Below are 16,794 nucleotides of genomic sequence, written 5' to 3' on the forward strand. Positions count from 1 at the left end.
GGAGGTGGTGACGAGGTGGATCCAGAAAGCCCAATTAGAGTATCTCACAAAAGTGAGTAAAATATTTTATTATATCTTTTCATGTGACAACACTGAAGAAATTACACTTTGCTACAATGTAAAGTAGTGAGTGTACAGCTTGTATAATAGCATACATTTTCTGCCCCCTCAAAATAACTCAACACACAGCCATTAATGTCTAAACCACTGGCAACAAAAGTGAGTACACCCCTATGTGAAAATGTCCAAATTGGGCCCAATTAGCCATTTTCCCTCCCCGATCTCATGTGACTCATTAGTGTTACAGGATCGCAGGTGTGAATGGGGAGCAGGTGTGTTAAATTTGGTGTTATCGCTCTCACTCTCTCATACTGGTCACTGGAACTTCAACATGGCACCTCATGGCAAAGAACTCTCTGAGGATCTGAAAAAAAGAATTGTTGCTCTACATAAAGACGGCCTAGGCTATAAGAAGATTGCCAAGACCCTGAAAGTGAGCTGCAACACAGTGGCCAAGACCATACAGCAGTTTAACAGGACAAGTTCCACTCAGTACAGACCTCGCCATGGTCAACCAAAGAAGTTGAGTGCACATGCTCAGCATCATATCCAAAGGCTGTCTTTGGGAAATAGACGTATGAGTGCTGCCAGCATTGCTGCAGAAGTTGAATGGGCGGGGGGTCAGCCTGTCAGTGCTCAGACCATATGGCGCACACTACATCAAATTTGTCTGCATGGCAGTCGTCCCAGAAGGAAGCCTCTTCTAAAGATGATGCACAAGAAAGCCCGCAAATAGTTTGCTGAAGACAAGCAGACTAAGCACATGGATTACTGGAACCATGCCCTGTGGTCTGATGAGACCAAGATAAACTTACTTGGGTCGGATGGTGTCAAGCGTGTGTGGTGGCAACCAGGTGAAGAGTACAAAGACAAGGTCTCTAACATCCATCAGCTCTGTGATGTCATCATGGAGGAGTGGAAGAGGACTCCGGTGGCAACTTGTGAAGCTCTGGTGAACTCCATGCCCAAGAGGGTTTAGGCAGTGATGGAAAATAATGGTGACCACACAAAATATTGACACTTTGGGTCCAATTTGGACATTTTCACTTACGGGTGTACTCACTTTTATTGCCAGCGGTTAAGACATTAATAGCTGTGTTGAGTTACTTTGAGGGGACAGCAAATTTACATTTACATTTACATTTACAACTTTACATTGTAGCAAAGTGTAATTTCTTCAGTGTTGTCACATGAAAAGATAGAATAAAATATTTACAAAATGTGAGGGGTGTACTCATTTTTGTGGGAAACTGTAGTTCTGAATTTCTCCTATATGTTTTCATAGAGGAGGCAGTTATCTCCTCCATAACCAACATTTCCTTAAGGCCCCATGCACACGGGGCGTTTTTAACGCCGCTGTAAGCAGCGTCAGACGTTTTCCTCTTGCAGCCTAAAAACGCCCCTCCATGTTATTCTATGGCCTCATGCACACAAAGACGTTTTTAAGCTGTAAGTGGCCTAAGCGTTTTTCAGCTGCAACAAGAACCCACGGCCTGCGCGTTCTGAGGCCCAGCGTTAGAGCGTTAAAAGCGCTTGACGCTATTTAACGCTATTTAACGTTTTTATCGGCGTTTTCCAGCGTCCGGCGTTATTAAGCTGTAGAAATTTTCAGAAATGTGATTGGTCACTGTAATGGAGTAAAAACACAGGAAATGCATTTTTACATTTCCCAAGTGTCCTTTGCTCAGCCGTGTGGGTGGGTGGGTGTGTCTGTGTGGACATACAGGAGAGAGAGGGACAATGGCTGCTGATATAGGTCAGACAGAGCTTATCTCTGCAGTTGAGGCCCATCCAGAGCTGTGGGATGTCTCCCATCCCTTCTATAGTGACAGGATTAAAAAATCAAAAACCTGGATGGATATATCTGAAGCCCTAACACCAGGCTGGGACCGATTGAGCACCGCAGAGAAGAAGGAAAGAAGTAAGTTTTTCAGAAATGCATGACTTGTGTGCTGTATAATTACAAAGAATGCATATTTTAACCTTACTTCACTTTTCTTCTTAGGCAAAATTTTCCAAAAGAGGTGGAAGTCCCTGCGTGATCGGGTCAGGAGGGATCTGACAGAGGAGGAAAAAGCTAACACAAGTGGTGCAGCTGCCTCCCACAAAAGAAGACACGTGTACCACAACCACCTGGCATTCCTGCGTCAAGCAATGATAGCCAGCAGTAGAGAGTAAGTCGCACATACTGTATTTTTGACTTACATATAGGGGTGCTCAGAGCATCGTTTTCTGTGAATGTATTGCTATTCTGCAGCCATTTTTTTTTACATATTTTTCAGGACAACATCTAATATTGCGGACCTGACTCAGGATGCTAGTCAGGAGGTGGTTGAAGAACCAGAGGACAGACCCCCCAGTGCTGCCACTGAAAACAGTGACATGACGATCCAATCCAGTGGATCTCATGTCTGCGATGAATCCACAATACAGGTTAGTGTCTGTCTAGTCTGTCTGCCATTCTTTTCTTCATTGTATGTATGTGACAAACTGAACCTTTTTCTTTCTTAACAGGAATCCAGGGACCAGGAATGTGTTGTGGAAGAAATTCCCGATAGTGGTGTGGGGCGTGGCCGTGGCGAGGTACCCGTTCGTGGCAACGAGGTATGTGTGCGTGGCCGTGGCGCTGTGCGTGGCCGTGGCCGCAATCAGCGTCAGAGGGGTGGCGGTATTGTCCCTCAAAACGAGGACGGGGTGTTAGCGTTGCTGCAGGAAGTGCGGCAGGAGAGGCGCAGTGGGGATGTGTTCCTCGATCCTGGCAACTCACGCGCCGCCTTCTGCCGTGCTGCATACTACATCCTGGAGGACATTGGGGGACCTGAAGAAAAGCTTTGTATGGATCGTGTGCTCGCCATCATGACACAATATAGGCATGCAAAACTAAGTGGTGGCCCGCCACCATCAAACGATCCATTCAACACTTTTCTTGATCCCCCAATGCCCTCTGTGACCTCAGCAACGCTAACACCCCACTTTCAATACCGCCCCCCTCCGCAACGCCACCTACCTACCTTGTCCCCTCCGCAACGCCACCCAACACCTGTCTTGTCCACGCCCTCCTATTTCCCACCCCACTCCTCCATTGATTTCTCCCAACCACCTACCCAGTTCCCTCCCCCAAACTTACCTGGACCCCCTTACCACCATGAGGTTGCGCAGGAACGACATGTCCAAGCCACCCACTCGCATCCTGACATCAGCTATCCACGTTCAAAGTCACCGCGGTCAAGCCAGGACGATCAGTCAGGATACACCTACCAGCATTTGTGATTTTTTCTTTTTTTTGTGTTTATTTGAATAAAAACCTTTTTTTGAAATGATATTTTGCCTCATTTTTTTTTAAAGTTGTATGTTGAAATAGAAGTACATCTGCACAGGCCATTGGGCTGGCACACACTTGCCACATGCAGAAGGAAACCCCCCCTCCTTCTTCTGCATGTGGCAAGTGTATGCACAGGCCATTGGGCTGGCACACACTTGCCACATGCAGAAGGAAACCCCCCTCCTTCTTCTGCATGTGGCAAGTGTATGCACAAGCCATTGGGCTGGCACACACTTGCCACATGCAGAAGGAAACCCCCCTCCTTCTTCTGCATGTGGCAAGTGTATGCACAGGCCATTGGGCTGGCACACACTTGCCACATGCAGAAGGAAACCCCCCTCCTTCTTCTGCATGTGGCAAGTGTATGCACAAGCCATTGGGCTGGCACACACTTGCCACATGCAGAAGGAAACCCCCCTCCTTCTTCTGCATGTGGCAAGTGTATGCACAGGCCATTGGGCTGGCACACACTTGCCACATGCAGAAGGAAACCCCCCTCCTTCTTCTGCATGTGGCAAGTGTATGCACAGGCCAGGGCTGGCACACACTTGCCACATGCAGAAGGAAACCCCCCTCCTTCTTCTGCATGTGGCAAGTGTATGCACAGGCCATTGGGCTGGCACACACTTGCCACATGCAACATTGAACTAGAACAATGGAAGAATGATAGACATCAAAAGAACTGACATACATGTTTAATAAAAGCTGTATGTGAAGATATCACAAAGTTTACAAGATGAATGATTTTAGACAAAATTATCCTGCCATGCCACTTCCCCATCAGGCGAGACAAAGAAATCCGCAAACTTATCTCTGATGGTCATGACTCGTGCTGTTGTTCGTAAGTCCATAAACTGCACGCGGTGCATGGGGTTACGTGGCTCTGGTTCAACGCTGCTCCTGTCGCTTCTCCTGAGGAAATTGTGCAAAACACAGCAGGCCAGGACAACCTTGCTGGCATTGTCAACATCCAGTTGCATACATGACAGCAAAACCCTCCATTTTGCTGAGCACACACCAAACGCACACTCCACAACACGACGAGCTCGGCTCAGCCGATAATTGAATATACGTTTGGTGTGACTCAGTCCATAGCCACTGTATGGCCTCATCAGATTTTCTGCCAGTCCAAATGCTTCGTCGGCCACCATGACCAATGGCAAGCTTGGTTCCTCAGTACACGGTAGCGGCCTGCTTGTTGGTATGTTGAGTCGTCCTTCGTGTAGCCGACGTCCAAAGGCCGATTCTCGAAAGATGCGGGCATCACCCTGGCTGCCATATGCTCCTACATCAACAGCAAGGAATTGAAGATGGGCATCAGACAATGCCAGGAGTACCACAGAAAAATATTTCTTGTAGTTAAAGTATGCAGAGCCGGAATGGGGGGGCTTCTTCACCCTGATGTGTTTTCCATCAAGGGCACCGATACAGTTGGGGAACTGGGTTTTCTCCCAAAATTCGTCGACAACTGCTTCCCACATCTCTTCAGTCGGCTCCGGCATGACCACCTCCTTCAACTGCTCCCATATTGCCGCACATGTCTCCTTAACAATTTTGGCCACCGTGGAGACACCGAGCAGAAAATAGTGGTGTAAGGAGACAAAGCTTTGGCCAGTAGCAAGAAACCTAAAATAAAAATAAAAAATGATTACATATTACATCTATCTTTCAAAAATACATTGAAAATGTTTTAACTAGGACCTCACCACCTAACCCTCTTAACCCAAGTACTAACCCTATACAAAACACCCACAAATGATTTCACTTACCGAAGTGTCACAAGCAGCCTTTCCTCCGGTGACACACTGCTTCGCATGTTCGTGTCCATCCTGGATAGCCTTGGCCTGAGCTTCTCCAGCAGGTCATCGAAAAGCGGAACGGACATACGTGAGAAGTTGTACCACTTGTCCGGATACATGCGGAGTTGGGTGTACATGGTGGTAAAGTACCCCACGGACAGACGCTGCAACATGACAGGATGCACCCAGAACCTTCGCCGTATGCTCCTCTCATTCTCCTCCTCCAACTGTCTCCTTCTACGCATCCTTCTCAAGATGATGAGCAGGATCGCCTCATCAACCTTCTGCATAACAGGATCCATGACTCAGAAATGCAAAAAATACTCCGAAAATACAAGAAACACTCTCAACCGATCTGAAAATGCTCTCTCCTCTCTCTCTCTCCTACCAAAATGGCTTCCACACATTGCATTGTGGTTATTTTGGGTGTGGAAAATGGAGGAGGACTGATTTTTTAAAAAAACGCTATTTAGCGCTGACGCGGCTTAACGCGGCTTAACGCTCATTAACATAATTTGAGAAACGCTGTTTAACGCGCGTTTTTAACGCCGGTTTTTCCCGGCGTTATAACTAGCTTGGACGTACGTTTTTTTGAACGCCCCGTGTGCATGGGGCCTAAATCCTACGTTTATTTTTTTTAATCAGCACAAAGAGACAGTACTTACTTTGAGAAGTGTCTTTTTCTCGATGGTTTCTCCCTTTGGAATCTTCCGTCCTCTGACTCCCCCCTCTCCCCTTCGTAATCTTCCACTTCTGCAGAGGTTAATGCGAGCTGCTGGACCCTTCATGGGAACTCATTAAATGTCAACTATACCCGCCCTTCCTTTCCTTTTCTCCATGTATAGAAGCTGTACTATAGCTTCCAATAATGAAAAAGGCTCTATGAATGGAGGAGGCAGAGGAGGCAAACCTTTCATTCATTTGCTCCTCCATTCACAAAGCATTTACCATGGGGGGGGGGGGGGGGGCAGAGGATGATAGATTTCAACTAAAAGATCAGCCACCAGCACAAGGGACACTTTTTAAAATAAAAATGAAATTCAAGAGGAACTTCACCCAAAAGGGAAGGTTCCTCTTTTCCTCCTACCCCCCCCCTCTTCTCTCCCATAATTTGAGTGTATTTTTTTTTGTGGGGGGGGGGGCGGGTACCTGATTTTTGAGGTACCCTCTCCCACTTCCGGTCAGATTGCTGCAGCGATCTAAGCAGAGAGTCGGATCCCCTTCTTACCTAGCATTTGTAGCTGCTGCCATTTACATGTTTGTTTACAGGGTGAAGCACCTCTTTAAACTATGACTTTAACCTTACCTTGGTAAACCAGAATGACATGGTGGGAGGTGTATCTTGTTTCCAGAAAACTGGTGTACAAGCCTTTGAAGAATTTAATGAATGTATAGTCAGGGAGTTGAGACTAGTCAGAGACATGAAGCTGGTTTGTCTTCTTATGGCACATGTCCTAGTGTTGAGTGTAACCTGTTAGACTGTTGCCCAGAGGTGAAGAATCCAGTTACACGTCCAGAATATGAGCAGCATGGTCCGTAAGGGAGTTTTTATGCCACCCGGCCTCTGGGATCTATCTGTTAAGCTTATGAAGTAAGGAAGAAACTTGGTACCAGTAAGATAGTATTTTGCATCCTTGTTCTGGGACCTATATAATATTACAGAGTTGTACTGTATTCAAGAATTATGAACTTTTCTTGTACTGGTGTGAAACTAGTTGATAGTTCCCCATTTTTTATTGTAGGGAGGAGTGAAGTCATGTGGAAGGAGGTGAGGTTTTCGTTAGAGTAGAATGAATGAATGCTTGAAAGGCATTTGTAAGTTATAGATGGATTTAAAATTTGTGAATGGTCACAGTAGTGCAGGAAATGGAAGTGACAGTTGGAGAGTGCTCAGGAGTCCAGAGGAGGATCAACTAGGTTTGTGTTTCCTGTGAGAGCCATCCAGTCAGTATCAGCGTTTCCATTTTTTAAAAAGGAAACGCAGAGCATATATTCATGCAGAAGACTTGATTATGTCCCCTGGTACACAGGTTTCTGTGTGTGACACACCCTTTTTCCTAGGAGGCAGTTAGTATATCTCAAAGTTCAGGGTGGAATCCTTGACTCTTTGGAAGACATTGGGTGCCAGTTACTTTAGAATCTTTTACAGAGTTTATTTGAACACTGTAAACTCAAGTATAAAGGGAACTACAGACATTCCTGCTATCAACAGTCAATAAAATCTCTGCACCTTAACCACTACTGGACCTGAAGGATTTGCCCCCTTAACCACTTTACCACCGGAGGATTTTTCTGTCTAACGTCCAGGCCACTTTTTGCGATTCGGCACTGTGTGATTTACCTGACAATTGCGCGGTCATGCAATGCCGTACCCAAAACGAAATTTACGTCCTTTTTTTCCCACAAACAGAGCTTTCTTTTGGTGGTATTTGATCACCTGTGCGATTTTTACTTTTTGCGCTATAAACAAAAAAAGAGCGTAAATTTTGAAAAAATTACAATATTTTTCACATTTTTTTATATGAAATTCCCCCCAAAAAATATAAAAATCTAAATTGTTTAAAATTTTTGGCCAATTTGTTTTCTGCTACCTATGTTTGGTAAAAAAAAATCACAATAATAAGCGTATTTTGATTGGTTTGCGCAAAAGTTATTGTGTTTACTAACTAAGGGAAAGATTTCTGTCATTTTTGGTGTTTTTTTTTTTTAATGAGTAATGGCGGCGATCTGCGATTTTTTTTGCGGGACTGCGACATTGCGGCGGACAGATCGGACCCTTGACTGACATTTTTGACACTTTTGGGGGTACCAGTGACATTACTACAGTAATCAGTGCTATACATATGCACTGTTACTGTAAAAATGATGATGACATGTGAATGTGGGTCTTTCTATATTGGGAAGACCCGACAAGAATTCGGGAAACGTGTAAACCAGCATCTGCAAGCCATGCATGTTGGCAACTACTATGTCCCTTTGGGTAGACATAGAGCGTACCATCACAACTACAAAATGCCTAAAATAAACTTCATGGCCTTGGATAGAATCCATGTGCCCCTTCGTGGCGGTGACTGGAACAAGACCCTCTTACAGTTGGAAATGCGCTGGATCACTAGACTCAAAGCTACCATACCACCTGGACTAAACGAAGCACAAAGCTTCCGCCCATTCCTTCCAGGCTTTTCCTCCGGGAAAACGGACTAAAGACTCCTTTTATAATTATATTTAAAATAATTATATTTTTTTTCTTTTTTTTTTTTTTTTTTTTTTTTTTATTATTATTATTTATATTTAATTTAATTTTATTTTTATTATCATTTTTTGTCCACCTTTGACTTTGATTATTACATATCAGATTGTAAATCCAATCTGAATTGACTATGATTTATTCCTAGGATATGGACCTCTTTTTACTGATCTTCCAACTGCCTCCTATGTGATCAATCCCTGGAGCCCGACTGTTTCTTTTCCACCTTAAAACCCCCGCCTTGCACCCCCTTCCTCCTTCTCCCACAGAAAATTCCTCTGCAAATTCTATGCTGCTAATTCATTCATTATTGTATATTTATTATTTCCTTGTTACTATATTTTATTTTCATTATTATATCCACTTCTCAAGCCTCCACCCGAGACTCCATGAACTCCCGGCACAGGTAGCCCCGAATCCTTATGGATCGGGGCACTTGAACCCGTATGGTCGGTCTCGTACCTCCATGTCATCCCCTCGGGGATGATCCGGCTTCTCGCACTGTGTCGGCGGCCTTCACTGGCACGTCCGCACGGTCTCTGGGGATGCGCTCTTGCTCCACGCAAGCGCCCTCCACGCCGTGCACGGACAATACCAGACAGCATCACGCAGCGCTCACTGCGCATGCGCGACTGCCTTTATAGGCCGGGGAACACTCTGAGCCTGCCAGTCTCTCTCTGACCGAGGGAGAAGGCGGACCCGGAGCCCTCATGCTGTGACCCTGCTAATTTCCACATCTAAACGTAAGTTTTACTTGGAGGAGAGCCTTCATAGATCTCTCCTACCAAGTTTCTAAGGACCACTCTGGAAACTTTTCTGGAAAGTAGTCCAAATTACTTTCATGTTAAATGCACACATACCTTAATAAAATTACCTACTCTTGGCAACCTTACTATATTTTACCTAGATTTCAGAACCAATCTTGTGGAAGCTTTTTGATATATATTCAATCCTATTTGGATCCCTGGACTAGAATCTTCTGCCCAGCAAGTAATTACTATTACTTTATTCACTAGTCAATCTTTGGCTCCCTTTGTTTGTATACTCAGTCAACCACTTATTTCACCCTCACAGCATACTGTTCCTGTAGCTCCTGGAGGAACTCTGGGAAGGCTCAACTTTAGGAAGTGGACATATATCTAAAATGTATGTACTCATATATTGTGCGCTTTTGCCTTACAATTATGGTTCTCTTCAAATTGCCATTACTTGATACCATATATCTCTTTGATTATTTTAGAATCGGTGACAGATCCTTGATAAAGGCCATAGTTGGCCGAAACATGTCGGATTAACCGATTGGTTACCTCCTCTGCGTCTATTCCGGTCTTTTGACATGAGAATCAGCAGAGCAGGATCACCAAAATCAACTCAAGTCACATTTTTGTCACTTGTTATCACATCTAAACTTTTCTTCTCTCACTGGCACAATGGGCCTTTACCCATTTTCACCATGAATGTTTGTATTTATATTCATACTTTGTAAATAAAAAAAAAAAAAAAAAAAAAAAAAATTTTTACCTACTATATTACCTTCGATATCCCCTTTACTCCTGCCCTTAAAATCCCACCTTGACTTGAGGCACCACAAATACCACAAACATTTTTTTGGGATGGTGGCAGACACAACTCTTGAACCTCCAGTAGATCCAAAACCCTATTCTCTAACTGTAAAAATGACACTGGCAGGGAAGGGGTTAATTTATTGGAGAGGGAGGGGTTAATGTATGTCACTTAGGAGATCCGCCCGCTCTGTTTACACAAGCGGGCGGATCTCCAGACTCGATTCCCCGACGATCGGGGAAGAGCGGCGGTGATCACCACCGCTCCTCCCCTGGACCGACTCCCGCTGTGACTGAATACAGCGGGAGCGAGCCTCCGGCGGCTCGCGCGCGCCACCCACAAGGGGAGGATTCCAGCGACGTAGGTCTACGTCGCTGGATGGGAACGAGCCACTTTGCCGCAGTACAGTCAATGTGACTGGTCGGCAAGTGGTTAATGACCAAGCTATTTTTTGCGATTCAGCACTGCGTTACTTTACCGGACAATTGCGCTGTCGTGCGACACTGTACCCAAATAAAATGTATGTGCTTTTTTTTCCCACAAATAGAGCTGACGAGTGGGGGCGGGAGCGCGCCGCCAGCCTGCTAGCTGCAGGCGCACGACCAAAGTAGACCTACGTAGGTTTGCGCAGGAGGGGCTGTCTACCGCAGTAAAACGGTCCGGAAGCAGTTAAACCACTTAAGAACCGGAAAGTTTTACCCCCCTTAATGACCTGGCCATTTTTTGCAATATGGCACTGTGTTATTTTAATTGACAATTGCATGGTTGTGTGACGTTGTACCCCCAAAAAAAATTGATGTCCTTTTTTCCCCCACAAATAGAGCTTTCTTTTGGTGGTAATTGATCATCTTTCCTGTTTTTATTATTTTGCACATATTTTTTTTTACTTTCTGCTATAAAACCTTACCAAAATTTTTTTTAAAAATCTATTTTTTTTAAATCATTTTAGGCCAATATGTATTCTGCCACATATTTTTGGTAAAAAAAAAAATCCCAATAAGTGTATATTGATTGGTTTGCGCATAAGTTATCGCATCTACAAACTAAAGGAAAGATTTGTCATTTTTATTTATTTCTTTTTTTATTAGGAATGGTGGCGATCAGTGATTTTTAGCAGGACTGCAACATTGTGGTGGACAGATCGAACACCTAACTGACATTTTTGACACTTTTAGGTTGACCAGAGACATTACCACAGTAATCAGTGCTAAAAATATGCATTTTTACTGTACTAATGACACTGGCAGGGAAGGCGTTAACACAAGGGGTGATCAAAGGGTTAAATGTGTGCCTAGGGGATGCTTTCTAACTGTGTGGGGGATTTACTAAATAGGAGGAACAGAGGATCTCTGTGTACATCACTGACAGAACAGCGGTCCACCGGACCCGCTGATTGGCTCCCCCTCTAGCCAATTGGCGCATGCGTGCCCCCACTAACTGCTACACGAAACGAAGTACAGGTACATCGTTTTGCGTAACAGAGCCGACCTGCTGCAGTATAACTACGGTGGCTGGTCAGTAAGTAATTAAGCAGAGACCAGCAAACTGTACTTTTTAGCAATAATGCTTTAAAGAATAGGGTGGTTTAGTTCCGCTTTAAAGGATAGGAGGGTTTTGTTTCACTGTATACGATAGGAGTGTTTAGTTCTGCTTCATAGAATATGAGGGTTTAGTTCTGCTTTATAGGATATGAGGGTTTAGTTCCACTTTATAGGATAGGGGGTTTAGTTCCACTTTAAAGGATAGGAGGGTTTAGTTCTGTTTTAAAGGATAGGAGGGTTTAGCTCCACTTTATAGAATAGGAGGGTTTAGTTTCACTTTATATGATAGGAGGGTGTAATTTCACTTTATAAGATAGGAGGGTGCAGCTCTGCTCTAATGGATAGAAGGGTTTAGTTCTGTTTTAAAGGATAGGAGGGTTTAGCTCCATTTAAAAAGGATACAAGGGTTTAGTTCCTCTTAACAGGACAGGCAGGTTTAGTTCTACTGTGAATAGGAGGCTTTAGTTCCTTGTTATACCATGTAAAGGTTTAGTTCTGCTTTTTAAAATAGGAAGGTTTAGTTCCACTTTAATGCGGTAGGAGGATTCGGTTCTGCTTTAGATGATAGGAGGGTTTAGTTCCTGTTTATAAGATAGGAAGGTTTCTTTGGCTTTATAAAATAGGAGGGTTTAGCTCTGTTTTAATGGATAGGAGTGTTTAGTTCCACTTTAAAGCGGAGCTTCAGTTGTTTTGTGTTTATTAAAAGTGAGCAGCTACAAAAAGTGTAGCTGTTGACTTTTAATCAACATACACTCATCTGTCCCAGGATCCAGCACCGTGGTCATCCAAACCGTCGCTTCTCTCCCTCTCATCTTTCTGTAGCCAGCATTTCAACTGTGGGCACCTACGTAGCTGTAAAAGTTTGTGGCTTCACAGCCGTGTGTCCACTGTGCATGCACAAAGTTGTGCTGTGCCTCTTGAATGGTCCAGCATTCTTCTGGGACCTGTGAGGTGTCCCAGAAGACTTTAAGGAGGGAGGGAGAGAGGAGAACTTCCGCTCGGATTCCATAGGCGACCTGAGCGGAAGTGGGAGCAGGGACCTGTCAAAACTAGGTACCCCCCTCTAAAAAAATGACACGCTAATTGTGGCAGGGGAGGGGGGAGTGAAAATTCCCCTTTTAGGTGGTGCTCTTCTTTAAAGGATAAAAGGATTTTGTTCCACCTAATAGGATAAGAGGGTTTAGTTCTGCTTTATAAGATAGGTGGGTTTAGTTTTGCTCTATGGGATAGGAGGGTTTAGTTCCATTTTATAGGCTAGGAGGGTTTAGTTCCGCTCTATGGGATAGGAGGGTTTAACTCCACTATATGTAACAGGATGGTTTAGCTCCACTCTATGGGATAGGAGAGCTTAGTTCCACTTCATAGGATAAAAGGGTTTATAGGATAGGAGGGTTTTAGTTCAGCTTTAAAGGATAAAGCTGAAAGTCTGCAGTTAAAGCACATCGTGTTTGTTTCACTTCAAATTCATTGTGGTGGTGTATAAAGCCAAACCTTTGGACCTGACTGTAGGGTGGTTTAGTTCCACTCTATGGGATAGGAGGGCTTAGTTCCACTTCATAGGATAGAAGGTTTTATAGGATAGGAGGGTTTTAGTTCAGCTTTAAAGGATAAGAGGGTTTTGTTCCACTCTATGGGATAGGAGGGTTTAGTTTGGCTCTTTGGGATAGGAGGGTTTAGTTCAGCTCTATGGGATAGGAGGGTTTAGTTTGGCTCTATGGGATAGGAGGATTTAGTTCCGCTCTATGGGATAGGAGGATTTAGTTCCGCCCTATAGAATAGAAGGTTTTAGTTCTGCTCTACGGAATAGGAGGGTTTAGTTCCGCTCTACGGAATAGGAGGGCTTAGTTACACTTCATAGAATAGAAGGGTTTATAGGATTGAAGGGTTTAGTTCCGCTCTATGGAATAGGAGGGTTTAGTTCCGCTCTATGGGATAGGAAGGTTTAGTTCCGCTTTATGGGATAGAAGGGCCTAGTTCCACTTCATAGGATAGAAGAGTTTATAGGATAGGAGGGTTTAGTTCCGCTCTATAGAATAGGCGGGTTTAGTTCCCCTCTGTGGGATTGGGAGGGCTCAGTTTCTCTCTATGTAATGGGGGGGGGGTTAGCCCTGCTCTATGGGATAGGAGGGTTTAGTTCCACTCTATGGGATAAGGGATAGGAGGGTTTTGTTCCATTTTATAGTATAGGAGGGATTAGTTCTACTCTTTGAGATAGGAAAGCTTAGTTCAACTTCATAGATAGAGGGGTTCAAAGGCTAGGAGGGATTGAAGGATAGGAAGGTTTAAAGGATAGGAGGGTTTAGTTCCGCTCTATGGAAAAGGAGGGTTTAGTTCCACTCTGTGATAGGAGGGCTTAGGTACACTTTATGGGATTGAAGGGTTTATAGGATAGGGGGTTTTAGTTCCCCTCATTAGAATAGGAAGGTTTTGTTCTGCTCTAAGGGATAGGAGGGTTTAGTTCTGCTTTATGAAATAGGAGGGTTTAGTTCTGCTTTATGGGATGGGAGGGTTCAGTTCCTATGGTATATGAAGGGTTTAGCTCCATTTTATAGTATAAGAAGGTTTAGTTCCCCTTGACAGGATAGGAGGATTTTGTTGGACTTGATAGGATAGAAGGGTTTATGGGATAGGAGGGTTTTAGTTCAGCTAAAAAGATTGGGATGGTTTTGTTCAGCTCTATTGGATAGGAGGGCTTAGTTCCACTTCATAGGGTAGAAGAGTTTATAGGATAGTAGGGTTTAATTCTGCTTTATGGAATAGGAGGGTTTAGTTCCACTCTATAGGATAGGAGGGTTTAGTTACTCTTTATAGTATGTAAGGGTTTATATGATAGAATAATTCATAGGATAGGAGGGTTGATGGGATAGAAGAGTTTGAAGGATGGGAGAGTTCATAGGATAAAAGGGTTTATGGGATAGAAGGGTTCATAGGATAGAAGGGTTTTTAGGATAGAAGAATTCATAGGATAGGAGGATTTATGGGATAGAAGGGCTCATAGGATAGGAGGATTTATGGGATAGAAGGGCTCATAGGATAGGAGGATTGATGGGATAGAAGAGTTTGAAGGATGGGAGAGTTCATAGGATAGGAGGGTTGATCAATTAGAAGGGTTCATAGGATAGGAGGATTGATGGGATAGAAGGGTTCATAGGATAAAAGGGTTTATAGGATAGAAGGGTTGATAGGATAGAAAACTTTTGCAAACATTGTAATGAATGTCTCCCTTTTATCTCCTCCCTTCTGTATTCAAAGCAAACAGAAATAAGACGGTATATGTTTGGTTTGTAGTTATTATAGGAATAGATGAGTCGCTGTGCCTGGCTCTATATAGGAGATCGGCTCTGATCTAGCACACCCACCTACCCTAAATTATTAAGCACGCTCCTAACGTCATAACGCAGGCCATATCAGATAGAATCGGTTAAATAAAAAGAAATAGGAAGAGTATTTGCATTCAGCAAAGCGGCTTGCCCTCAGTGAAGATGTCGGCGGCGGCTTCAGACCGGGGACTCGGCTCAGTGGCGCAGGACGTAGGCAGGAAGAGGCGGAGTCTTTGGGCTGAGGCAGAGTGAGTGAGAAGCGAGAAGGAGAAGGAAGCTGAGGGGCGAGCAGAGCGGAGGAGGGAGAGGAGTGGCAGAGAGCGGGTGACCGAAAGGCGGCCAGCCCGCGGGTTGGTGGAGGAGGGAAGGAGTCCCGGCTCGGAGCCTGAGGGACGGACGGAAGCCGAGAGGCGCCATCAGAAGGCGGCTGTAAGTGCGGAGGAGGAGAAGATGGCGGACGGGGATAGCGGGAGTGAGAGAGGGGGCAGCAGTGGAGGAGGGGGAGGCCCCGGTAGCTTCCAGCAGCACATGTCCCGGGACCAGGAGACCCAAGAGTTGGCCTCCAAGCGGCTGGACATCCAGAACAAGCGCTTCTATCTGGACGTGAAGCAGAACGCCAAAGGCCGCTTCATTAAGATCGCCGAGGTGGGCGCCGGGGGTTCCAAGAGCCGCCTCACCCTCTCCATGGCGGTGGCCGCCGAGTTCCGCGACTACCTGGGTGACTTCATCGAGCACTACGCCCAGCTGGGCCCCAGCAGCCCTGAACAGATCGCCCAGTCCTCGGGGGAGGACGGCATGGGAGGAGCCGGGGGCCCCCGCCGGGCCCTGAAGAGCGAATTCCTGGTCCGGGAGAACCGCAAGTATTACCTGGACCTGAAGGAGAACCAGCGCGGCCGCTTCCTGCGCATCCGCCAGACCATTAACCGAGGCCCCGGCTTCAGCGGAGGAGCCGGAGGGGGAGCCGGCCTGCAGAGCGGACAAACCATCGCCCTGCCCGCCCAGGGGCTGATTGAGTTCAGAGATGCCCTGGCCAAGCTCATCGATGACTACGGCGGAGAGGACGACGAGCTGGGCCTTGGCACCGGAGGAGGAGGGGCGGCCGGCGGCGGAGGAGGAGGAGGCGGCGGCCTGTACGGAGAGCTGCCCGAGGGCACGTCCATCACTGTGGACTCCAAGCGATTCTTCTTCGATGTGGGCTGTAATAAGTACGGCGTGTTCCTGCGGGTGAGCGAGGTGAAGCCCAGCTACCGGAACTCCATCACCGTGCCGCTCAAAGCATGGGGGAAGTTCGGGGGAGCCTTCTGCCGATATGCCGAGGAGATGAAGGAGATCCAAGAGCGCCAGAGGGACAAGATGTATGACCGCCGGGGACCCGGGGGAGAGAGAGGAGGAGGAGGAGGAGGAGGGCTCAGCTCCGGGGGAGGAGAAGACTCCGAGACAGAAGATGTGGATGACGACTGAACCCAGAGAGAGCAGGGGGGGGGGGCTACTACTCCTAGCAATGGGACATCTCTCATTGGGGGAGGGGGGGGCTACTACTCCTAGCAATGGGACATCTCTCATTGGGGGAGGGGGGGGCTACTACTCCTAGCAATGGGACATCTCTCATTGGGGGAGGGGGGGGGGCTACTACTCCTAGCAATGGGACATCTCTCATTGGGGGAGGGGAGGGGGGCTACTACTCCTAGCAATGGGACATCTCTCATTGGGGGAGGGGAGGGGGGCTACTACTCCTAGCAATGGGACATCTCTCATTGGGGGAGGGGAGGGGGGCTACTACTCCTAGCAATGGGACATCTCTCATTGGGGGAGGGGAGGGGGGCTACTACTCCTAGCAATGGGACATCTCTCATTGGGGGAGGGGAGGGGGGCTACTACTCCTAGCAATGGGACATCTCTCATTGGGGGGAGGGAGGGGGAGGCTACTACTCCTAGCAATGGG

General features: G+C 46.1%; 2 protein-coding genes across 2 annotated transcripts; one reads left to right on the forward strand and one right to left on the reverse strand.

Annotated features, from left to right (window-relative positions):
- Nucleotides 1–4,128: 4,128 nt before the first annotated feature.
- LOC309553614 (uncharacterized protein) lies at nucleotides 4,129–5,483 on the reverse strand (the record flags this gene model as incomplete). Its single annotated transcript, XM_082254897.1, has 2 exons — nucleotides 4,129–5,008; nucleotides 5,152–5,483. The coding sequence occupies 2 exons, from the start codon at nucleotides 5,481–5,483 to the stop codon at nucleotides 4,129–4,131; spliced, it is 1,212 nt and encodes a 403-aa protein (XP_082111023.1).
- Nucleotides 5,484–15,091: 9,608 nt separating this feature from the next.
- PURB (purine rich element binding protein B) lies at nucleotides 15,092–16,331 on the forward strand. The gene has a single exon (XM_082255586.1). The coding sequence runs from the start codon at nucleotides 15,303–15,305 to the stop codon at nucleotides 16,311–16,313; it is 1,011 nt and encodes a 336-aa protein (XP_082111712.1). The 5' UTR covers nucleotides 15,092–15,302; the 3' UTR covers nucleotides 16,314–16,331.
- Nucleotides 16,332–16,794: the final 463 nt, after the last annotated feature.

Source organism: Pelophylax lessonae, assembly GCF_965119305.1.
Source record: "Pelophylax lessonae genome assembly, chromosome: 4".
NCBI lineage: Eukaryota > Metazoa > Chordata > Amphibia > Anura > Ranidae > Pelophylax > Pelophylax lessonae.